At 36.9% G+C, this 17,991-nt stretch overlaps 1 protein-coding gene across 4 annotated transcripts in view; it reads right to left on the minus strand.

Moving 5' to 3' along the window:
- Positions 1 to 17,991, minus strand: part of LOC150106691 (putative phosphorylase b kinase regulatory subunit alpha) — a 745,167-nt gene that overhangs the window by 440,048 nt on the left and 287,128 nt on the right. For all 4 annotated transcript variants that reach the window (XM_090393281.1, XM_090393285.1, XM_090393284.1 and 1 more), the window contains exon 13: positions 6,647 to 6,754. In XM_090393281.1, the coding sequence (XP_090249407.1) occupies positions 6,647 to 6,754 (108 nt within the window). The remainder of the gene's footprint in view (positions 1 to 6,646; positions 6,755 to 17,991) is intronic.

Here is a 17,991-nt window from a genome sequence, read left to right on the forward strand (position 1 = left end):
AAAAAGAATTAAAACAGAATTTAATACTTCCTATATTTCGTCCTAGTCACTAGGACATCTACGGGGATTACAAAACCAATTAATGTAACATATACACAAATAACAAACAATACTAAGCCCAACCACGTGGGTGACACTGAAGTCCTATCTAGGTAGAGCGCCCTCTAAGGGCAGTAGTAGGTGGCCTGGAATGTAAGGTGGGAACTCTGGTGATGAGTGTTTCCCAAATCTTCGGAAGCTTAATGCAACCGTATTTATTGAGATTTGGTTGGTTTTTGAGAGCTGCTGCTGCTTCTAAGAAAAGTCTCTCTTTCTTGAATTTGCTGTGGTGGAGCGTGGTGGTTTTCTTCCATGATGCCCTGTGGGTGGTGTCCAAAACATGGTCAGCCAAGCCTGAATGGCCATAGTTATATTTGAAGATGTACGACTTGTGTTCCTCTAGACGGATGGATGCTGATCTGCCTGTCTGTCCAAAGTACGCAAGCTTACAGGAACAGGGTACTTTGTAAACTCCAGGCAGAGAGAGAGGAGGGAGCTGATCTTTTGTAGAACGGATAAGGATAGCAAGTTTGTGGTGGGGCTTATATGCTGTGTGTAGGTTGTACTTTTTTAGTATCTTGGCTATTTTTTCGGATGTGCCACGGATGTAGGGTATGGTGATGGCATTTTTAAAATCTTGTTGACGAGAAGGACGGGGAATGGGGGAGGAGTTGATTATTTTTTTGATACTGTGATCGCTGTAGCCATTGGAGAGGAAAGTGCTGTGTATGTGGTTAAGCTCAGTGGTGAGGGCGGTTCCACTGGAACAAAGATTGTGGGCTCTCTTGGTAAGGGTTTTAATAATGCCATATTGTTGAGAGGGGTGGTGGTGGGAGAGTTTGTGAATGTATCTGCCTGCGTGTGTGGGTTTTCTGTATACGGTGAAGGTAAGTGTATCATTAGGCAGGCGTGTAACTAAGGTGTCTAGGAAGGGTAAACAATTGTTCTTTTCCTTTTCCATAGTGAACTGGATTCTTGGATGTAGACTATTGAGATGACTGAGGAAGGAGTCTAACGTGTCTGGTCCATGAGGCCAAATAGAGAACACATCATCTACATATCTTAGCCAGATAGAGAGTTTGAGTGGGGCTGAGTCTATGGCTCGTTTTTCGAAATCTTCCATATAGAAATTGACAAGGGGGATGAGAGGGGGGAACCCATGGCAGTTCCCTCTATCTGCTTGTAGATTTTGTTGTTCCAAGAGAAATACCCAGAGTTAATGGCAAAGGAAAAGAGATCTAAGATGTCAGAGGGAAAAACGTTTTCTAAGAGAGATAAGGTGTCAATTAAGGGAATATTGGTAAACAAAGAGGAGATATCAAAGCTTACCAATATGTCTGTCTTATTCAAGGTTAAATTTTCTGTGAGGGCTTTAAAGTGGGTCGAGTTTTTTATATAGGAAGGTGACCTTCCGGTGAGGGGGATCAGAGAGTTGGCCAACTGTTTAGATAGTCTATAGCAAGGTGCATTAGTGGTGTCTGCTATAGGAATGAGTGGGGAATTGGGTTTGTGGATTTTTGGTAAACCGTATATTCGGGTGGGACGGGAGCGGAAAAGGTTTAAGTTTTTTCGTGACGTCAGGGGGCCAGGAAGATACTTTTTTGAGTAAGATTTTTAGTTTCTTAGCTTGTGTTTTTGTGGGGGTCGTGTTCTAGTGGGATGTAGGTAGCACGATCACGGAGGATAATGTTCATTTTACGATTGTATTCACTGGTATTAAGAACGACTGTGGCATTACCCTTATCCGCTCTGGTGATGACGATACTTTTTTCTTTATGTAGTTTCAGGAGAGCTGTACGTTGGGCATATGATAAATTACTTTTTGGCGGCGAAGAATCCAACATCCTCGCGTATTCTTCGCCGCCAAAAAGTAATTTATCATATGCCCAATGTAAATTCAACAATATGGCATTATTAAAACCCTTACCAAGAGAGCCCACAATCTTTGTTCCAGTGGAACCGCCCTCACCACTGAGCTTAACCACATACACAGCACTTTCCTCTCCAATGGCTACAGCGATCACAGTATCAAAAAAATAATCAACTCCTCCCCCATTCCCCGTCCTTCTCGTCAACAAGATTTTAAAAATGCCATCACCATACCCTACATCCGTGGCACATCCAAAAAAATAGCCAAGATACTAAAAAAGTACAACCTACACACAGCATATAAGCCCCACCGCAAACTTGCTACCCTTATCCGTTCTACGAAAGATCAGCTCCCTCCTCTCTCTCTGCCTGGAGTTTACAAAGTACCCTGTTCCTGTAAGCTGGCGTACTTTGGACAGACAGGCAGATCAGCATCCATCCGTCTAGAGGAACACAAGTCGTACATCTTCAAACACAACTATGGCCATTCAGGCTTGGCTGACCATGTTTTGGACACCACCTACAGGGTATCATGGAAGAAAACCACCATGCTCCACCACAGCAAATTCAAGAAAGAGAGACTTTTCTTAGAAGCAGCAACAGCTCTCAAAAACCAACCAAATCTCAATAAATACGGTTGCATTAAGCTTCTGAAGATTTGGGAAACACTCATCACCAGAGTTCCCACCTTACATTCCAGGCCACCCACTACTGCCCTTAGAGGGCGCTCTACCTAGATAGGACTTTAGTGTCACCCACGTGGTTGGGCTTAGTATTGTTTGTTATTTGTGTATATGTTACATTAATTGGTTTTGTAATCCCCGTAGATGTCCTAGTGACTACGACGAAATATAGGAAGTATTAAATTCTATTTTAATTCTTTTTGAGTGTTGTAAAAAATCCATTAAGCCTCCAACATGCAATCTTTGCTACATGACCCCTGAACTTCAACTTCCTATCTACTAACACTCCAAAATCCTTAGCCTCATCAGTTTCTTCTAGCATAATCCCATTAATATGATACGACATTGGATATCTAATAATGATGAAGCGAACAACTTTACATTTACTGACATTGAACTGACATCCATTTTCCGATGCCCACAATTCCAGCCTATTCAAATCATTCTGCAAGTACAGCGTTTCAGCAGCATTCCTGATTACCCTACCTACCTTTGCATCATCAGCAAATAGCTTTATGTTGCTTAACAAATCCTCCTCAATATCATTAATGTATAGATTGAATAACAGTGTACTAAGCATTGATCCTTGTAGTACACCACTGTTTACCTTAAATCTTGCACTCATATCCCCCGAATATTGCTTTTTGATATCTGTCAGTTAACCATCCTACTGTTAAATTGTGAATGAAGATATTTTATATATTATAATACTTCATTCATATTTAACATAATCCACCATGTCATAAGCAAGACTTGTAAATATTATTTGTTATTAGTCTCTTGCTTATAATATGTTATTCATATAATTGCTTTGAGTTTTGTTTGTTAATTAATTAATTATATAATCTTAGGATATGTATTTGTAATAAAAAAGACTCTATATAAAAATGTCATTCATTTTATTTACTTTATGCTGTGAAATTATTATAAAAAACTGTGTGTATATAAATTTAAATGTACCTTATGTGAACCGTGATATATATTTTTTGTTATTTCTATAAGTAAACGTAATTTTTTGGAATTCTACTGATGGGATTTGATTGGCTACTAACGGAGAAACGGAGTTTATTTTAGTTAGCTTGTGTGGAGAGCGTGAGCTACTGTGTATAAAGAGAAAAGCCAGTTGATATAAGCTAAACGGGTTAAAACCCGGATTTTGGCAGGAAAAGAAGAACGTAGTTGATTGGAAGGAAAAAGTAAAAAGAAGCCTCAGAGACAGCATAGAGATCAGTAGTGAGTGGCAGAAGGGGAGCTGATATGTGCCATAAATCGACTAGGAAAGGATAAGAATTAATAGGTATTTCGAATTACTTCTATGGGAGTTCTGATACTATGATAAATTCCAAATGGTTAGTGGAAGAATAGTACAGAACTGAAGTTCATACATAGAAGAAAATAAGGAATTAGTAGATAATTAAACCAAGTGCATCAAGACTTGTGTATTTCTGTGTCTATGATTCAGTTATTATAGTGGAAGATTTCTTGGAATTGTGTTGCCATAAAGTAAAAGTCAACCAGAATTTCAAATGTGCCTATGCAAATTCGATGTGTAGAAGCAGTAATCCGGTAAGAGTTGTCCTTTCTATAACCTGTGAAGCTATAACATTTAACTCCGTCAGATATAATTGACCTTAGCTGTGATATTATGTCAATTAATGGTCGGATAAGTGTTATGTTGATCTATTAAGTGTTAGCTGACTGAGAAAGAAATATAGTGTAGCCTGTCATAAGATTAATTATTGTAACATTTGGAAGGTTAAACTTTTAAGAACTATTCTCAACTTGATTGACTGAGCATAAAGAACTGAAAAATGAATGTTTGATAGTTAATGGATTGTAATGATTCTGAATATTTTAAACTGAGCTAACATATTTATGATTTAATTCATCTAATTGGGTAGAGAGATCTATGTGAAAGAATTACTGATGCTTTAAGAATTAAGAAATGTCAACATTAGTCACAATCCACAAACCTAACTTAAAAGTTACTAATATCTGAATATGTATTCTTGTAAATTTTAATTGGATAACTTTTTGCACATAGTTATACTTGTATGTTTATGTTGTACCATTCCACATTAAATGTTTTCTTTTGTTGAATTAAACTTGGTGTTTACCTGATTTTCTTTCATTGCACCGCTCATAAAATTAATCTGACCTTTGCGGAAGCCTTAAATGCTATTAACAACCTCGGCCTGAAAATAAAGTGATAATATAAATATAGTTGATGATTGATTCTTCTGTATTATTTGGACTAATCTGAATATAGGGTGGCACAGTATAATATAAATTTCCTTATATTCAGATGAGCATCAATCAACAACTAACAAAGAAGAAAGGAATTTAAGGAGGTAAAAATAAGTTTAACAACCCATCATAATTGGAACAGTCAGTTAAGTGGGACATTCCAACACTACTTTATCCTGCTTAAAACTCAGCGATGATCACGTCCTATTTCAAATCTCCTGTATCCTGAAAGAGCATGCATACACAAAATCATACATCTCCCTATCATACATCTTAAACTTATTCATTGGGGCACTCCTAACCACCTCTGTTGATCCATTCCACTAATTCACCACTCTCCAAGTAAAGAACCTAGTCTGCACAGGCTTAGTAACCATACTCTTAGAAAACTTTCAAGTGTGACCACTTGTTTTCCCTATACTCCCCCATGTATTGAAAAATTTCTTTTGTGCCAATCTTAGAGAATCTTTTTAGTAACTTATAAGTTTCTATCATATCCTCTCTCCTCCACCTATTATCTAAAGTCTGCAATTCTGTGGAATGTTCACTATGAGGGAACATTCCACAGACAAGTGACCAGCTTGGTCACTTGTCTCTGAATCCTTTCTACCACCTTCTGATCCATAAGAAATGCAGGTGATCAAATCTGTGTACAATAGTACATATGGCCAAATGCCTTATAAAGAAGCATTTGGCCATATGTACTTATAATAATTGCTGTATCTTTACTTGTCAACGTGTTCTTCAACACCCAAGTAATCTTTGGAGCTTATTTTGCCAACTCTTGCAATATGTCCTCCACCATCACCCCTTAGGTCCCCTAGTCTTATCAATTTCCTGTAAACTAGTACCATCAATATGATATGAGGTATGTAATATTTTCTTCCTGAAGTGATGAAAAGATGACCTTACATTTTACAACATTAAATGGACAACCATTGTCATTTGCCTACACTGTCAATTTATTTAAATCATCCTATAAGATATCTACATAACTTTTATCAACTATTGCCCTCCCCAGTTTTGCATGAATATCTCCCCCCCCCCCCTCAAATCTTCCACTAGATCATCAATGTACAAATTAAAGAGTAGTGGTCCTGTAATAAATTTAGTTTAATCCTTTATCCCAGTGAGAGCAAACAAAGTTTGTGCCTGAAAATATCTTCAGGACTGAATGTGGTCCTAGTACAGAACACTGCGGTACTCCACTAATTTGCCAGAATGTCCTTATTCATTCAAAATTCCACTAATATTCATTGAGATATACCAAGTGAAGGTGAGAATTGGGCATTAGGTCAGAAGTCCAACCAGTTCTCTGCATTTCTTAAAGGTTATGCAGACATATTCTACTATCTATCTTTGACATTAAGTAACACTAATGCTGCCATTTCATTAAATTGTAAATATGGTTGAAACAACTCATGACACAAAACCTATACCTGCAATAAGCATCATTCATTTGCCTGCACTACATGAGAGACTTCAACATGAAAAAAAAACCGAAAATAATAAAAAGAAGGAAAAAAAAGAAAAAAGGACAAAACAGTCTTAGTTTATGCCAAGCCTAATTTATATAAAAGGTTACTTTTCAATCTTGTAGGTAATATCTACTTTCAAGATCATGATGCATCCATCTATTGCACGAGAACTTGATATCAGACATATTATTAAAATACATGCAATGATTTTGACTAGATATTTTTCCAATATTCTGACAAAACCACAAACTAACTTCTTGTGTAAAAACAATAAAATAAAGCTGTGGGTTGAAAAACAAAAACAAAACATGCAAAAATATTACTTTTTACCTCTTGAAGGAGCCTACTAATGATGTACAAAGATTGCCCCCAAATGGAAGGAATTTTGCCCATTGCAATACGTTCCTGACTATGGGGATCTCTGTATTCTTCCTCGACCTGGGGAAAAAAAAAAAAAAGCAAAACATTAACAAATGGGTATAAGAAAATGTGCTGTAATCACGAGATGTGAGCAATAAATGAATTGGTAGCTCAGTGTTTTTTTTTATTTTTTAAACCAGATAAATATGTACTTGTTTCCATGCCGTGGGGGGGGGGGGATAACAACTGATGCAGCCTAAGCGGTAAAGAAGAGGATATGCTTATATCCTCTAAGGATAATAAGACTATGAGGCCACTATATTAATTGCATGTTGTTTTACAGATTGGTTCACCTTTTGAGCAGGATGAACTATATTGGTGAACAGCTCAAAAAATAAGACCTATTTTGTGTAGTGATTGGCAATACTGATTGAATTATGATGAGACTAATAATGATGAGACTCTCATAACTTGTGGCTCCTGAAGACGAGATGGTGAACATCTCGTCTTCAGGAGCACCCAATCAAACTGCTCTTTGCAGTTTGTCTGGGGTGCTTGTTTTTTTTTGCCAAATTTTCATATTGCTGGAACACCCTTGAAACTGCCATATCAGAAAATCCAAGTTCATTGGCAATTTCAGAGATCCATTGGTGACTCATCTGTCGGGCACCTATGATCTGCAGTCTGTCAGATGAATCTAAATCTCATGCCTCTCCCATTAAGCTTCTCATGATGAATGCTTGGGGAAGCCAATGCTGACAGCTAAGTATAACCACAGTTTTAGCCATGAATACGTGCAAATGTGGGAGTTCTGGTACAGAATTTGCATACTGTCTCCTATCCCTAATTTAATGGCACTTCAGTGTATGAGGAATTAAATAAGATCTATGTCAATAAGGCAATAGGGCTTGATGATATATCACCACGTGTCTTAAGATAATGCTTCAGAAAGTTATCAACCTTGGTTTATCTGTTTAACAAGAGTCCTACAACAGCACAAGTCCAAAAGGAGTGGAAGGAAGGTAAAATTGTTTTGCCTCACAAAGGTGGTGATAAGGCTAAGTCTACAATTACAGGTTGATCTATATATCTGGATTTGTTTTTAAGGTGTTGGAGAGGTTGGTAGCAACTAGGATACAGAAGTGGGTTGATAACAGCTGTATTCTCTGTGCTAGTCAGCATGGGGTTATTAAAGGGAGGTAAATAAATTATACTTGCCAATAAATTAAATTCATTTCAATCCTTTATACAAGTGTAAGCAAACAAAGTTTGCATATAAAGTATATTAATGAGGGTAGTTGTGTATATCTGTTTCGACCTTTACTGAGGTCCCATAATGCTTAGCAATATACACTGCTTAAAGGAAGTATACTCTGCATTATGGGATACAAAGGCAACTGATGTGAAGTTATCAGCCTCTATATACAAGATGAATCATGAAGATTCTTCATGTACAAGATTTGTTTGCTTACGCATGGATAAAGTATTTAAAACATATATATAACTTCTTGGCAAATTTAATTTCTAATCAAGTTAGTAAAACATGACCTCCCTTTCTTCAAAAGAACATCATGTTTTACCAATTTACTTATGTACTATAAAAAGGTATGAATGCATTGGACAAGGTAGATTCATATACATTGGTACACTTAGATTTTGCAAAAGCATTTGATAGACTGCCACACCATATGCTGGTAACTAAACTGGAGCAGATGGGAATGGATGCTACATTAGTGAGTTGGACAGGCAACTAGCTGTCAGAGTGTATCAGCAAGTTGTGTATGTGGGTGCAGTATCCTAGAAGAGGAAAGTCACTAGTGGAGTGCTGCAGAGGTCTGTTTTGTGACCACTGTTATTTAACTTGTATATTAATGATATTGGGATGGGTTTAACTTGAGATATACAACTGTTTGCAGATGTAAAACTGAACTGAAGAGAGTGATAAAAGCAGATGTTGTGGCCTTCCTTACAGGAAGACTTGAATAGATTATATGAGTGGGCAAGTAATTGGAACTGATAGTTCAATATTGCAAAGTGAAAGGTTCTGAAATTTAGTAGACATAGACAACAATGGGATGCAAAGTATGGACTTGGTGGGGAAACTCTGGAGGATTTCGAAGAGACAAGAGACTTGGGAGTGGCAGTGGACAAGGACCTGAAGTTCAGATGTTGCACTATGCAAGTAATGAAGTCATCGTCTGATTATAGGAATGATCTGGAGGAGCAGCTTATGGTTCCATTATATGCATGTCTTTATCAGCCTCGTATTAACTGCTGTACACACTCGGTCCTCTGGTTTTCATGGTGATGAGAAATATATTAGAAAAAGTCCAGAGAAGACTAAGGTAGCTAGCTGGTCATTAGAATGTGGAATATGAAGACATATTGAGGCAATGCAATTTGCAAAGCCTCATGAATAGAAGGGGGGGGGGGTATGCAATGATATGTTTAAGTTGATAAGGGGTTGTTACCAGGTTAATGCAGAAGAAATTTTTCTCAGAATGGGAGCAGGGTAGAACAATGGGATCATGCTTGGAAACTGTATAAGGAAGGTGTAAGCAAGGGAGTAAGGAGCAGGTTCTTTGCATGGAATGTGGTGGTGAGTGAAATGCATTGCCTGACAGTGTGGTGAACACACTGAATGCATTAAAGCACGGTTTGATGAGTTTTGTGTGTAACAGTGTATACCATCCATAATCAGCCTTTTGAGTCCATGGAAGTCTGTTAATAATAATATTAAACCCTGAAACCGCCATGTAAGACCTGCTCACCCATCTTCAGTCAAAAAAACTCAATAGTTTCTTGGGTCCTAAAAAGAATATCCAGGTGTTTACATGTAAAGAAATATGACATTATCCTTGCACCAGTGCTAAAAATGTGTTCAGTCACCTTTTTAGTCATACAGCAAGGGACCAAAAGGGCTAATTTTCTATGAGACTGACTTTGCACACATACAAGAAAACAAAGCCTTGGATAGAAAGTTTGGAAACTAATGTCTTATATAATGCTGAAAGAGTTCTGCAGTAGCTTGGAAGGAATAGAACTTGAAGTAGTTCCATTGTTTGTTCTCAGAGAGTACTGGTAAACGTGCCATTGAGAAGAACCAATCCTCTGGAATTAAACACCCATATGGATGAAATATACCAAATAATTTATGATATATATCTACATTATTTCAACAGCATCCAAATGTAATTTCAATGAACACTCTACATCCATGCATTTAATGATATGTAAACACAACAAAGGGGCATGGTGGTTAAAGGTCATCATCATTAAATTTCTGATGTGTACCACCAAGAGTGGGGGAAGGGAGGGAATACAGAATATTAGGATAAAGCTTTCACAAATAACTGTCACACCAGTAGCTGTTACAAGTATGATGATGGTAAGAGCTGGTTAATCCCCATCAGTGAAATTCAGATGGAAATATTTTCTTTATGGATCTTTAAGGGTTGTATATTCATCATCATGTTACCAAGTGTAAAAAAAAAATTGCCAATAGCAGGTGGCTGTTTCTCTTTATTTATTTTTATTTTTTTTAACAAATATTTCATTTTTATGTACTTTCCATAAGTTTATACCCAGTATTGCAGAGATGAAGGACATGGAAGGTGCCTCCTAGTAGAATGTGTGATTTATGCATTCAGGCATCCCCTGGGCAATGGTGTTAACACTGGCTGATCCCTCCACTCCAGATGCAGCTTTTACAATTTATTATGCCTAGAGCTTAATCTAATCTATTCAAAATGAAAAGAAACAAATATTTTCTCCAAACCTTTTATAATGGAAGAACTTAATACAGCAATTAAAATTTGTAAGAAAGGAAAAGCAACAGGTCTGGATGAAGTTTGTATCGAGCAAATCAGGGAATTTGGTCATGCGACCAAAGACTGGATGCTGAATTTGTTCAAAAATTGTATTAATATCTACAAAATACCCAACGTTGGAGCTCTTCTCCAAATTATTGCAGTTCTCAAACCAAGGAAAGATGCAAGTGATCCCAAAAATTATAAACCTATTTGTGTCACCTACGTAAGATTCTAGAAAAACTAATAAGGATAATTGATCCACTCCTAATTTCTGAACAAGCTGGCTTTCGAGCTGAGAAAAGTCGTACATCACAAGTTTTCAACTAACACAATATACTGAATATGGTTTTCAGAACCGGAAAATAACAGGGGTAGTTTTCATAGACTTAACTGCTGCTTACGATACGGTAAACCACTGCATCTTATTAAGTAAATTGTACAAAATGACGAAAGATTATAAGGTAACTCAACTTGTTAGATGTCTTCTTCAGAATCGAAAATATTTTGTTGAATTTCAAGGACAATGTAATCATTAGAGGATTCAAAAGAACGGCCTCCCTCAAGGTAGCGTTCTCACCTCAATGCTTATTAACATCTATACAAATGACCAGCCTCTCTCCAAAGATGCAAAAAGTTTTATCTATGCTGATGATCAAGTCATTGCCACTCAGGCAGATCATTTTGAGAGTGTAGAACAAAAGCTCTCTGAACCACTGATTGAACTTAGCCCTTACTATAGTAAAAACCAGTTGAAACCTAATCCTTAAAAAACCCAAGTCTGTGCTTTCAATTTAAAGAATAAACAGGCAACAAGGAAACTACAAATAACTTGGCAGAGCGCTCACTTAAACACCTAAATATTTCGGGGTAACTTTAGACCGTGCTCTCACTTATGAAAGACATTGTATAAATACAAAACATAAAGTAACTACAAGGAATAGCATTCTCTGGAAACTACCTGGGGGAATACAAACTCAAACAATAAGGACCACTGACTTGGCTCTATGTTACTCGGCTGCAGAATACACTTGCCCTGTATGGTGTAGATCCTACCATGCTAAGTATGTGAATGTTGCCTTAAATGATGAGACATGTAAACTCATTACTGGTTTGAGACCAACACCTCGTGAAAAAAATCTTTTGTTTAGGTGGCATAGCACCTCCAGATATTAGATGCGAGATGGCGGCTAGAAACGAGAGGCTGAAGGCATCCATGTCTACATACCATCCTCTATTTGAACATCAACCTGTCCATCAACAGTTAAAATCCAGAAAATGTTTTCTTCATACCACTGAAAGCCTTACTGAACCACTCCAAAAATCAAGACTAGGCTCATGGAAGACAAGAAACAATCACCTTACAGATTAGGTTGTACCATTTGAAAATCTTCCACCAGGCCACAGATAAAACTGGACTATCTGGAAAGCTTTAAATAGGCTGTGATGTGGCATTGAGATTCATGTGAATCATCCCTATGTGAATGTTGGGAGGAGCAAACTATGGCTCACCTCTTGAACTGTAGGTTATGTCCCTTTATTTGTACAATGGACAATTTGATTAATGCAACACCTAATGCTTGTGATCAGGCCAAATTCTGGGCAGCAAAAATTTGATGGACCTTCTAGTGTACTTTCTTAGTGTATTTATGATGTAAATTGTATTGTTTTTCTTTTCTTTTTAATTCCAATTTACAATCAATTATTTTTTTGTAAATTTATGTGTATTTGAACTATGAACTATGAACACGAATAAACTAAAATTGCAGAGATGCTTTATCCACCAATAATTTTTCTATTTTATCATTATACTGTCATGTCTATTTGACCTTTTTTCAAAATTATAATATCATTATGATTCTACAATATTGTAAGTTCTTATTTATTTCAGTTTTTGTAATATTATGTTCAGGAATGAGATCAAATGTGTTAGGGCAACTTTTTTTTTTTAAATCAACACATGTTGAGCAACCTCCCAAAGTATAATCAATTTCCACCCCTTTTAGGCATATGCTTCACCGTTTTGTGATAATGAGTAGAGTATTTTGAACCATTCTTCCTTCAACATGACCATCAGCATCACCATTGGGCATGCACTGATCCTCCCCACTTGGCATTGCAGTAAATGCAGAGGCATTCTAGTAGGGTAGAGATAAGGAATTCTGTCTAGGCCAGTAATAATGTTACTTTAAAGATATGCATCTTTTCCTCCATAAATTTTTCCATTTTATCTTTATATTATCATGCCTATTTGACCTTTCTTCAAAATTATAATTTCATTATGATTCTGCAATATTGTGAGTTCTTATTTATTTCAGTTTTTGTAATATATTTAAAAAAAATTTTTCCCCATATCACTGCCAGTTAAATTGGTGTAAATTTACTGTGACAGAGCTTACAAGGATATTGACACTGTTATAAATGTTCTATATTTCTATTATGTATTTCTACTACCCTGCTTTGTCTTTGTTTTCTCTTCACTTAAAACATTGTGTAAATGGTTGACTGCTTTAACTATTGACTGCCTACATTTATTTATTTCTATTAGATCCTATATCCTCACGCTATATAGTCTAACAAATTTATTTGTTTTACGGCTGAGCCAGTTAGACTATGTATTGAGTGCAATATTATAAGACTTTAAACAAGAGACAAAGCAGATATTGTTTGTATTTCCATCTTATATTAATCCGTACCTTAAATAAGTCGTATCTTACTTATTGATCACTTAAACTTTATCTTATGCAGGTTCAAAATTTTCAGGATAGTGCATTGAGAGAATCAGTTCCATGTGTTGTTCATAAACCATTTAATTAAATCGAAAAGGAATATTTACAGTTTGATTCACATTAACATATATATATATATATACAGGGTGTTCGGGATAAATTTGACATATTTATAATTAATTATATTTTTCCGTAAGTTACATGTATTAACACACACTTCTCTTCATTTAAAAGTTTGGACCCTTCTTCATTCATATACAAGATGTCAGAAAGGATGGATAGCTGGAACCCACCTGAATCATGGAAGAGAATAACTTGTATCATGATGATTCGTGCCCGCCATCAAAATAAGGATATTACGACTGCTGCCCAATGCTCCCTGAATACAGTAAAAACAATCAGGCATGAACTAGAGACTTGCAATGGTGACTACGAGGATGTAGCAAGAAGAAAGATCCCTAGCAGACGATCTGATTGCGTTCGTACAGCAGAATTCCTCGCAAATCTGCAGGAACAGGTGTTGAAGAACCCTGGCATTGGAATTCGGGCTTTGTTCGTGGAGTTGCTAACTGTAGTCAAGCCCTGGATAACAAGGGTAGCCAATGGTAGGCCGTATGTATGGCAGCAGGATTCGGCCCCTTGCCACACCTCTGGGAAAAGTCAAAAATGGTTGTCTGAAAATTTCTACGACTTCACCAGTCCAAATGTTTGGCCTCCAAACTCCCCAGACCTTAACCCCATGGATTATTTTGTATGGGGCGCAGTTGAAAAAGACACCAATCGCACTTCCAGTAATACAAAAGCCCAGTTAATGGATAAAATTAAAACAGTTTTTGCGGCCCTTCCCAGGGAGACTGTATCATCAGCTTGTTCGAGGTTCCGAAGCAGAATTGAAGCTGTGATCGATGCTAATGGTGGTTATTTTGAGTAAATCTTGTTGATAGTATTGTAATTAACTCTGCCTGTAATGTTTTTTTGTCAATTCATTAAATTTAATAGATACAAAGAAGATTTTCTTTTTCCTTACGAAACTGTCAAATTTATCCCGAACACCCTGTATATATATATATATATGCAGTTCATTACAATTCTTCCTAATTCAAACTTAGTTCTAATTTCCTTCCTTTAAAGCTAATTTACAATCTATAACATCCTGCTGGTCATATATACATTAACTAATGATAAGGCATACCTTGGGTAACCTTAGTTCAATATCAATTTACATTATCTTATTGTACCCATAAACAGACATGCTTGATGCACACTCTTGTTTGGAATTATCACATATATAACTACTTACAATCCTCATTCAGCACTGCTTTTTACATGAATCTTGTTCAAATGTAAGTGCTCCTTCTTGTCTTTCTTTCCTTCCTTCTGCTGGCTCATTCTTGATTTCCTGCAAAATTTCTTCCTTGTCCAAGTCATCGATTATTCTATGCCCTATAGGACCCTTAATGTGGTGGCAACGTGCAGCTCTTTCCTTTCGATTCCCAACAGTGAACCTCACGTGATGGAATACCCAGGTAGAAGACTCAGAACCTACAATGCTTTTCTTTAGATTACTGAAGGTGGACCCAGGTAAGAGAAGGTGAAAACCCTAAGAAAGAGTCCTCCTTGACATCTCAAGAAGGATTTTGTCTTAGAGTTTTTCTGGTAAAAGCATCAGAAGATTTATCCATAACATCAGAAGAATATCCACCTCTACTCAGGAATAGTGACCATGCAGTCTTGTTCTGGGAGGTTGCTCAACATGTGGAATTTTCAGTCAAGAAAGGGTTTATGTGGAACTACAAAGTTGGTGATTATGACAAACTTAGGAGACAACCTGAAGCAGTGCCATGGCAGAAGAAGTTGCATGGAATGAATGTCATTGGTGCATGGGGAAGCATTGAGCAAGGCATTGTCAGACTGCATAGCCAGATGCAGGAGGGATTAAGTGGATAAGTAGCAATATAAAGAAGGAGCTGGGGAAAAAAAGCATTGTGGAAGGAATATAAACAAAAAAATGACCAGCATGCTCATGAGCAATATAAAGCAGAAGCAAGAAAGGTAACAAGTATGGTTGGGAAAACTAAATCAGATTTTGAGGGAAAATGAGTTAAGCAGGCCAAAGTAAATACACGTTTTTTTTTTTTTTTTTCTCCCTACATAGCACAAAAGACAGAAAGAATGATTATGGAAGGATTACTTTACTCAGTGCTGATGACAGATAAGTGACAGAAGCAGAAGAATTAGTTCAGTTACTAAGTGATCATTTTGCAAGGGTATATCATCCAGGTGGTGACTTTGCAGTTGCTGATGTGACAGAGACTGATGTGAGAATTGAAGAATGAATTGGAGGAACTCAATATATTGAAACATATCAATGTGAATACAACAGTGGGCCTGGATGGTATATCAAGAAGTATGCTAGAAGAATGTGCAAGTGAACTGGTAGTGCCTCTGACAAAGTTGTTTAATTTAAGTTTCAGCTCTGGCAAGGTTCCATGGGGGTGAAAAAGAATAAGATAGTTCCATTATATAAAGGTGGCTCCAAGATGGAAGTAGCAAATAACAGACCAATTAGTATATCTGGAGTGGCGGTTAAAGTATTGGAAAAATTGAGAAAAAGTAAAATTCAGGAATGGTGGATAGGAATAAGATACTCTATAGGGGACAGTCAACATTGCTTTGTAAAAAGTAGGTCCTACCTCAATAATTTATTCACATTTTGTAATAACGTGACAGAAAAATTGTATAAAAGAAATGGCTACACCATGATACTAATGGACTTTGCAAAAGCATTTGACAAAGTGCTGCATGGGAAAACTATTACATAAGTTGGAGTAAATGGGAACGGAAATGAGGCTGATGGCATGGATAGAGGGCAGTGGCTGATAGAAAGACATCAGAGAATGGTGTATGGTGGAGTGAAAGCAAGGCGAATGAGGGTGACTAGTGGAGTGCCCCAGGGCTCTGTATTAGGAGCACTACTCTTTAATTTGCACACTGATACAACAGAAGATTTGAAGGGAGACATTCAGATGTTTGATGATGATGATGCAAAACTAGAGAAGGCAATAGTTGATAAAGATGATGTAGATATCTTACAGTATGACTTAAATAAACTGATAGCATGGGAAAAGGACAATGGTTATCAATTTAATGTTGTAAAATGTAAGATAATGCACTTTGGGATGAAAGGGCTAAATACTTCGTATCATATTGTTGGTACCAGATTACAGGAAATTGATAAGGCTAGGGATCTGGAGGTGATGGTGGATAGAGATTTAAAATTCAGAGAACATACTGAAAGAATTGGCAAAATAGCTCAGATGATTACTTGGATGTTGAAGAGCATTAAGAAATAAAGATAGGGAGGTTATTATCACTCTTTATAAGGATTTGATTTGGCCATATGTTGACTATTATGCATAGATTTGGTCACCTGCATTTTTAGGGAACCAGGAGGTGGTGGAGAGAATTCAGATATAAGTGACCAAGCTGGTGAAAGGTCTGTGGAACATGCACAAGAGAGGGGATATGATAGAAGTTAATTAATTTTTTTTTAATAGCAAATTCAATCATGTTTCTTCTTCAAAATATTCCATTTCATACTTAGTGATATAACATCACGCAGCGTGTTCTAATTTTAACGATCTATTGTTAGTATTCTAGCTTGTATTTTTTTAAACTGTTCTTGTAATACCACTGAAGATGGTCTGCTATTTCCAGACCGAAATATTTGGTTAAATAAATATCTTTCTTGTGTTTACGTGAATATATCATTTAAGTTTAACATGTCAAAGGCATTTCATTGAAATCATTACCAAATCACTAGTTAAGCAAATAAGAAATATTCAAACTGACAAGTATACAATTCACATTTCATGGGTGAATTAGGTTAACACATAGCACAAAATATAAGATCGATTTCTAAACTAAACTTTGTCATTTTGACCCCTTTACATTAAATTAGGAACTGCACAATCTTAAGTTCTCAGACTACCAGTAAAACACAGTTACTAAATCACTGAGCACAAAGTTACTTTAAAGTTCTTTTTTCTTCCTAGTCAGAATCTTGTTCCTTCTTTATTCGAAAGTTAATTATTACATAGGTAAAAAAGTTTCAGTACTTTACCACCTTGACGTGAAGATGTCATGGTTCTTTTGTCCGTCCTTTGTGAGGGGATATCTTTCTGCTACGGTATATTGCCGTCACGCGGAAGTCACGTGTTCGTTACGAAATAGCCACTTTTCTTTGCTGGACACTCACTCATCTCATGGGTTGCTGTCGATAACTCGACCTCCATCAAAAGGAATCCTTTACTGTCTCACATTGGAAAAAGCTTTACCGATGGCCCAATTATGGAGAACTTTTTTTTTCTCGTGTGTAGCCTTGTCCAACTTGCATTAGTCAGCAACGGGAAAAAGGTTGAAGTTCGCCATCATCAAGCTTCCTTCCGGTCTTCAGCATCGCTGGTCCGCAGAAGAAAACAGGAACAAAAAAGGGGGGAGGTTTCAAACACACATGAACTCATATTTATCCTCTGTTACAGCGTCCTCTTTCCGCATTTGAATCTTATTCACAGCGGCTTCCTATTCGCTCTTACGAAATGGCGTCATATCTCTCTCCTCGATGAGCACTCTTTTCGTTGAACGCGAATTCTTCGCTTTCCACGAACGTCTCTGCCCCAGGGGTTTACGTCATCGGTGGAGGTCAGCAACCAACCTTTGGACTTTTGTTAACACTTAGATACACGTTCTTGTATAGAGCACACTTTTACATTAAACC

Source organism: Typopeltis vanoorti, chromosome 5, assembly GCF_054136105.1.
Source record: "Typopeltis vanoorti isolate ZY-2024b chromosome 5, IOZ_Tvanoo_1.0, whole genome shotgun sequence".
Taxonomy (NCBI): Eukaryota; Metazoa; Arthropoda; class Arachnida; order Uropygi; family Thelyphonidae; genus Typopeltis; species Typopeltis vanoorti.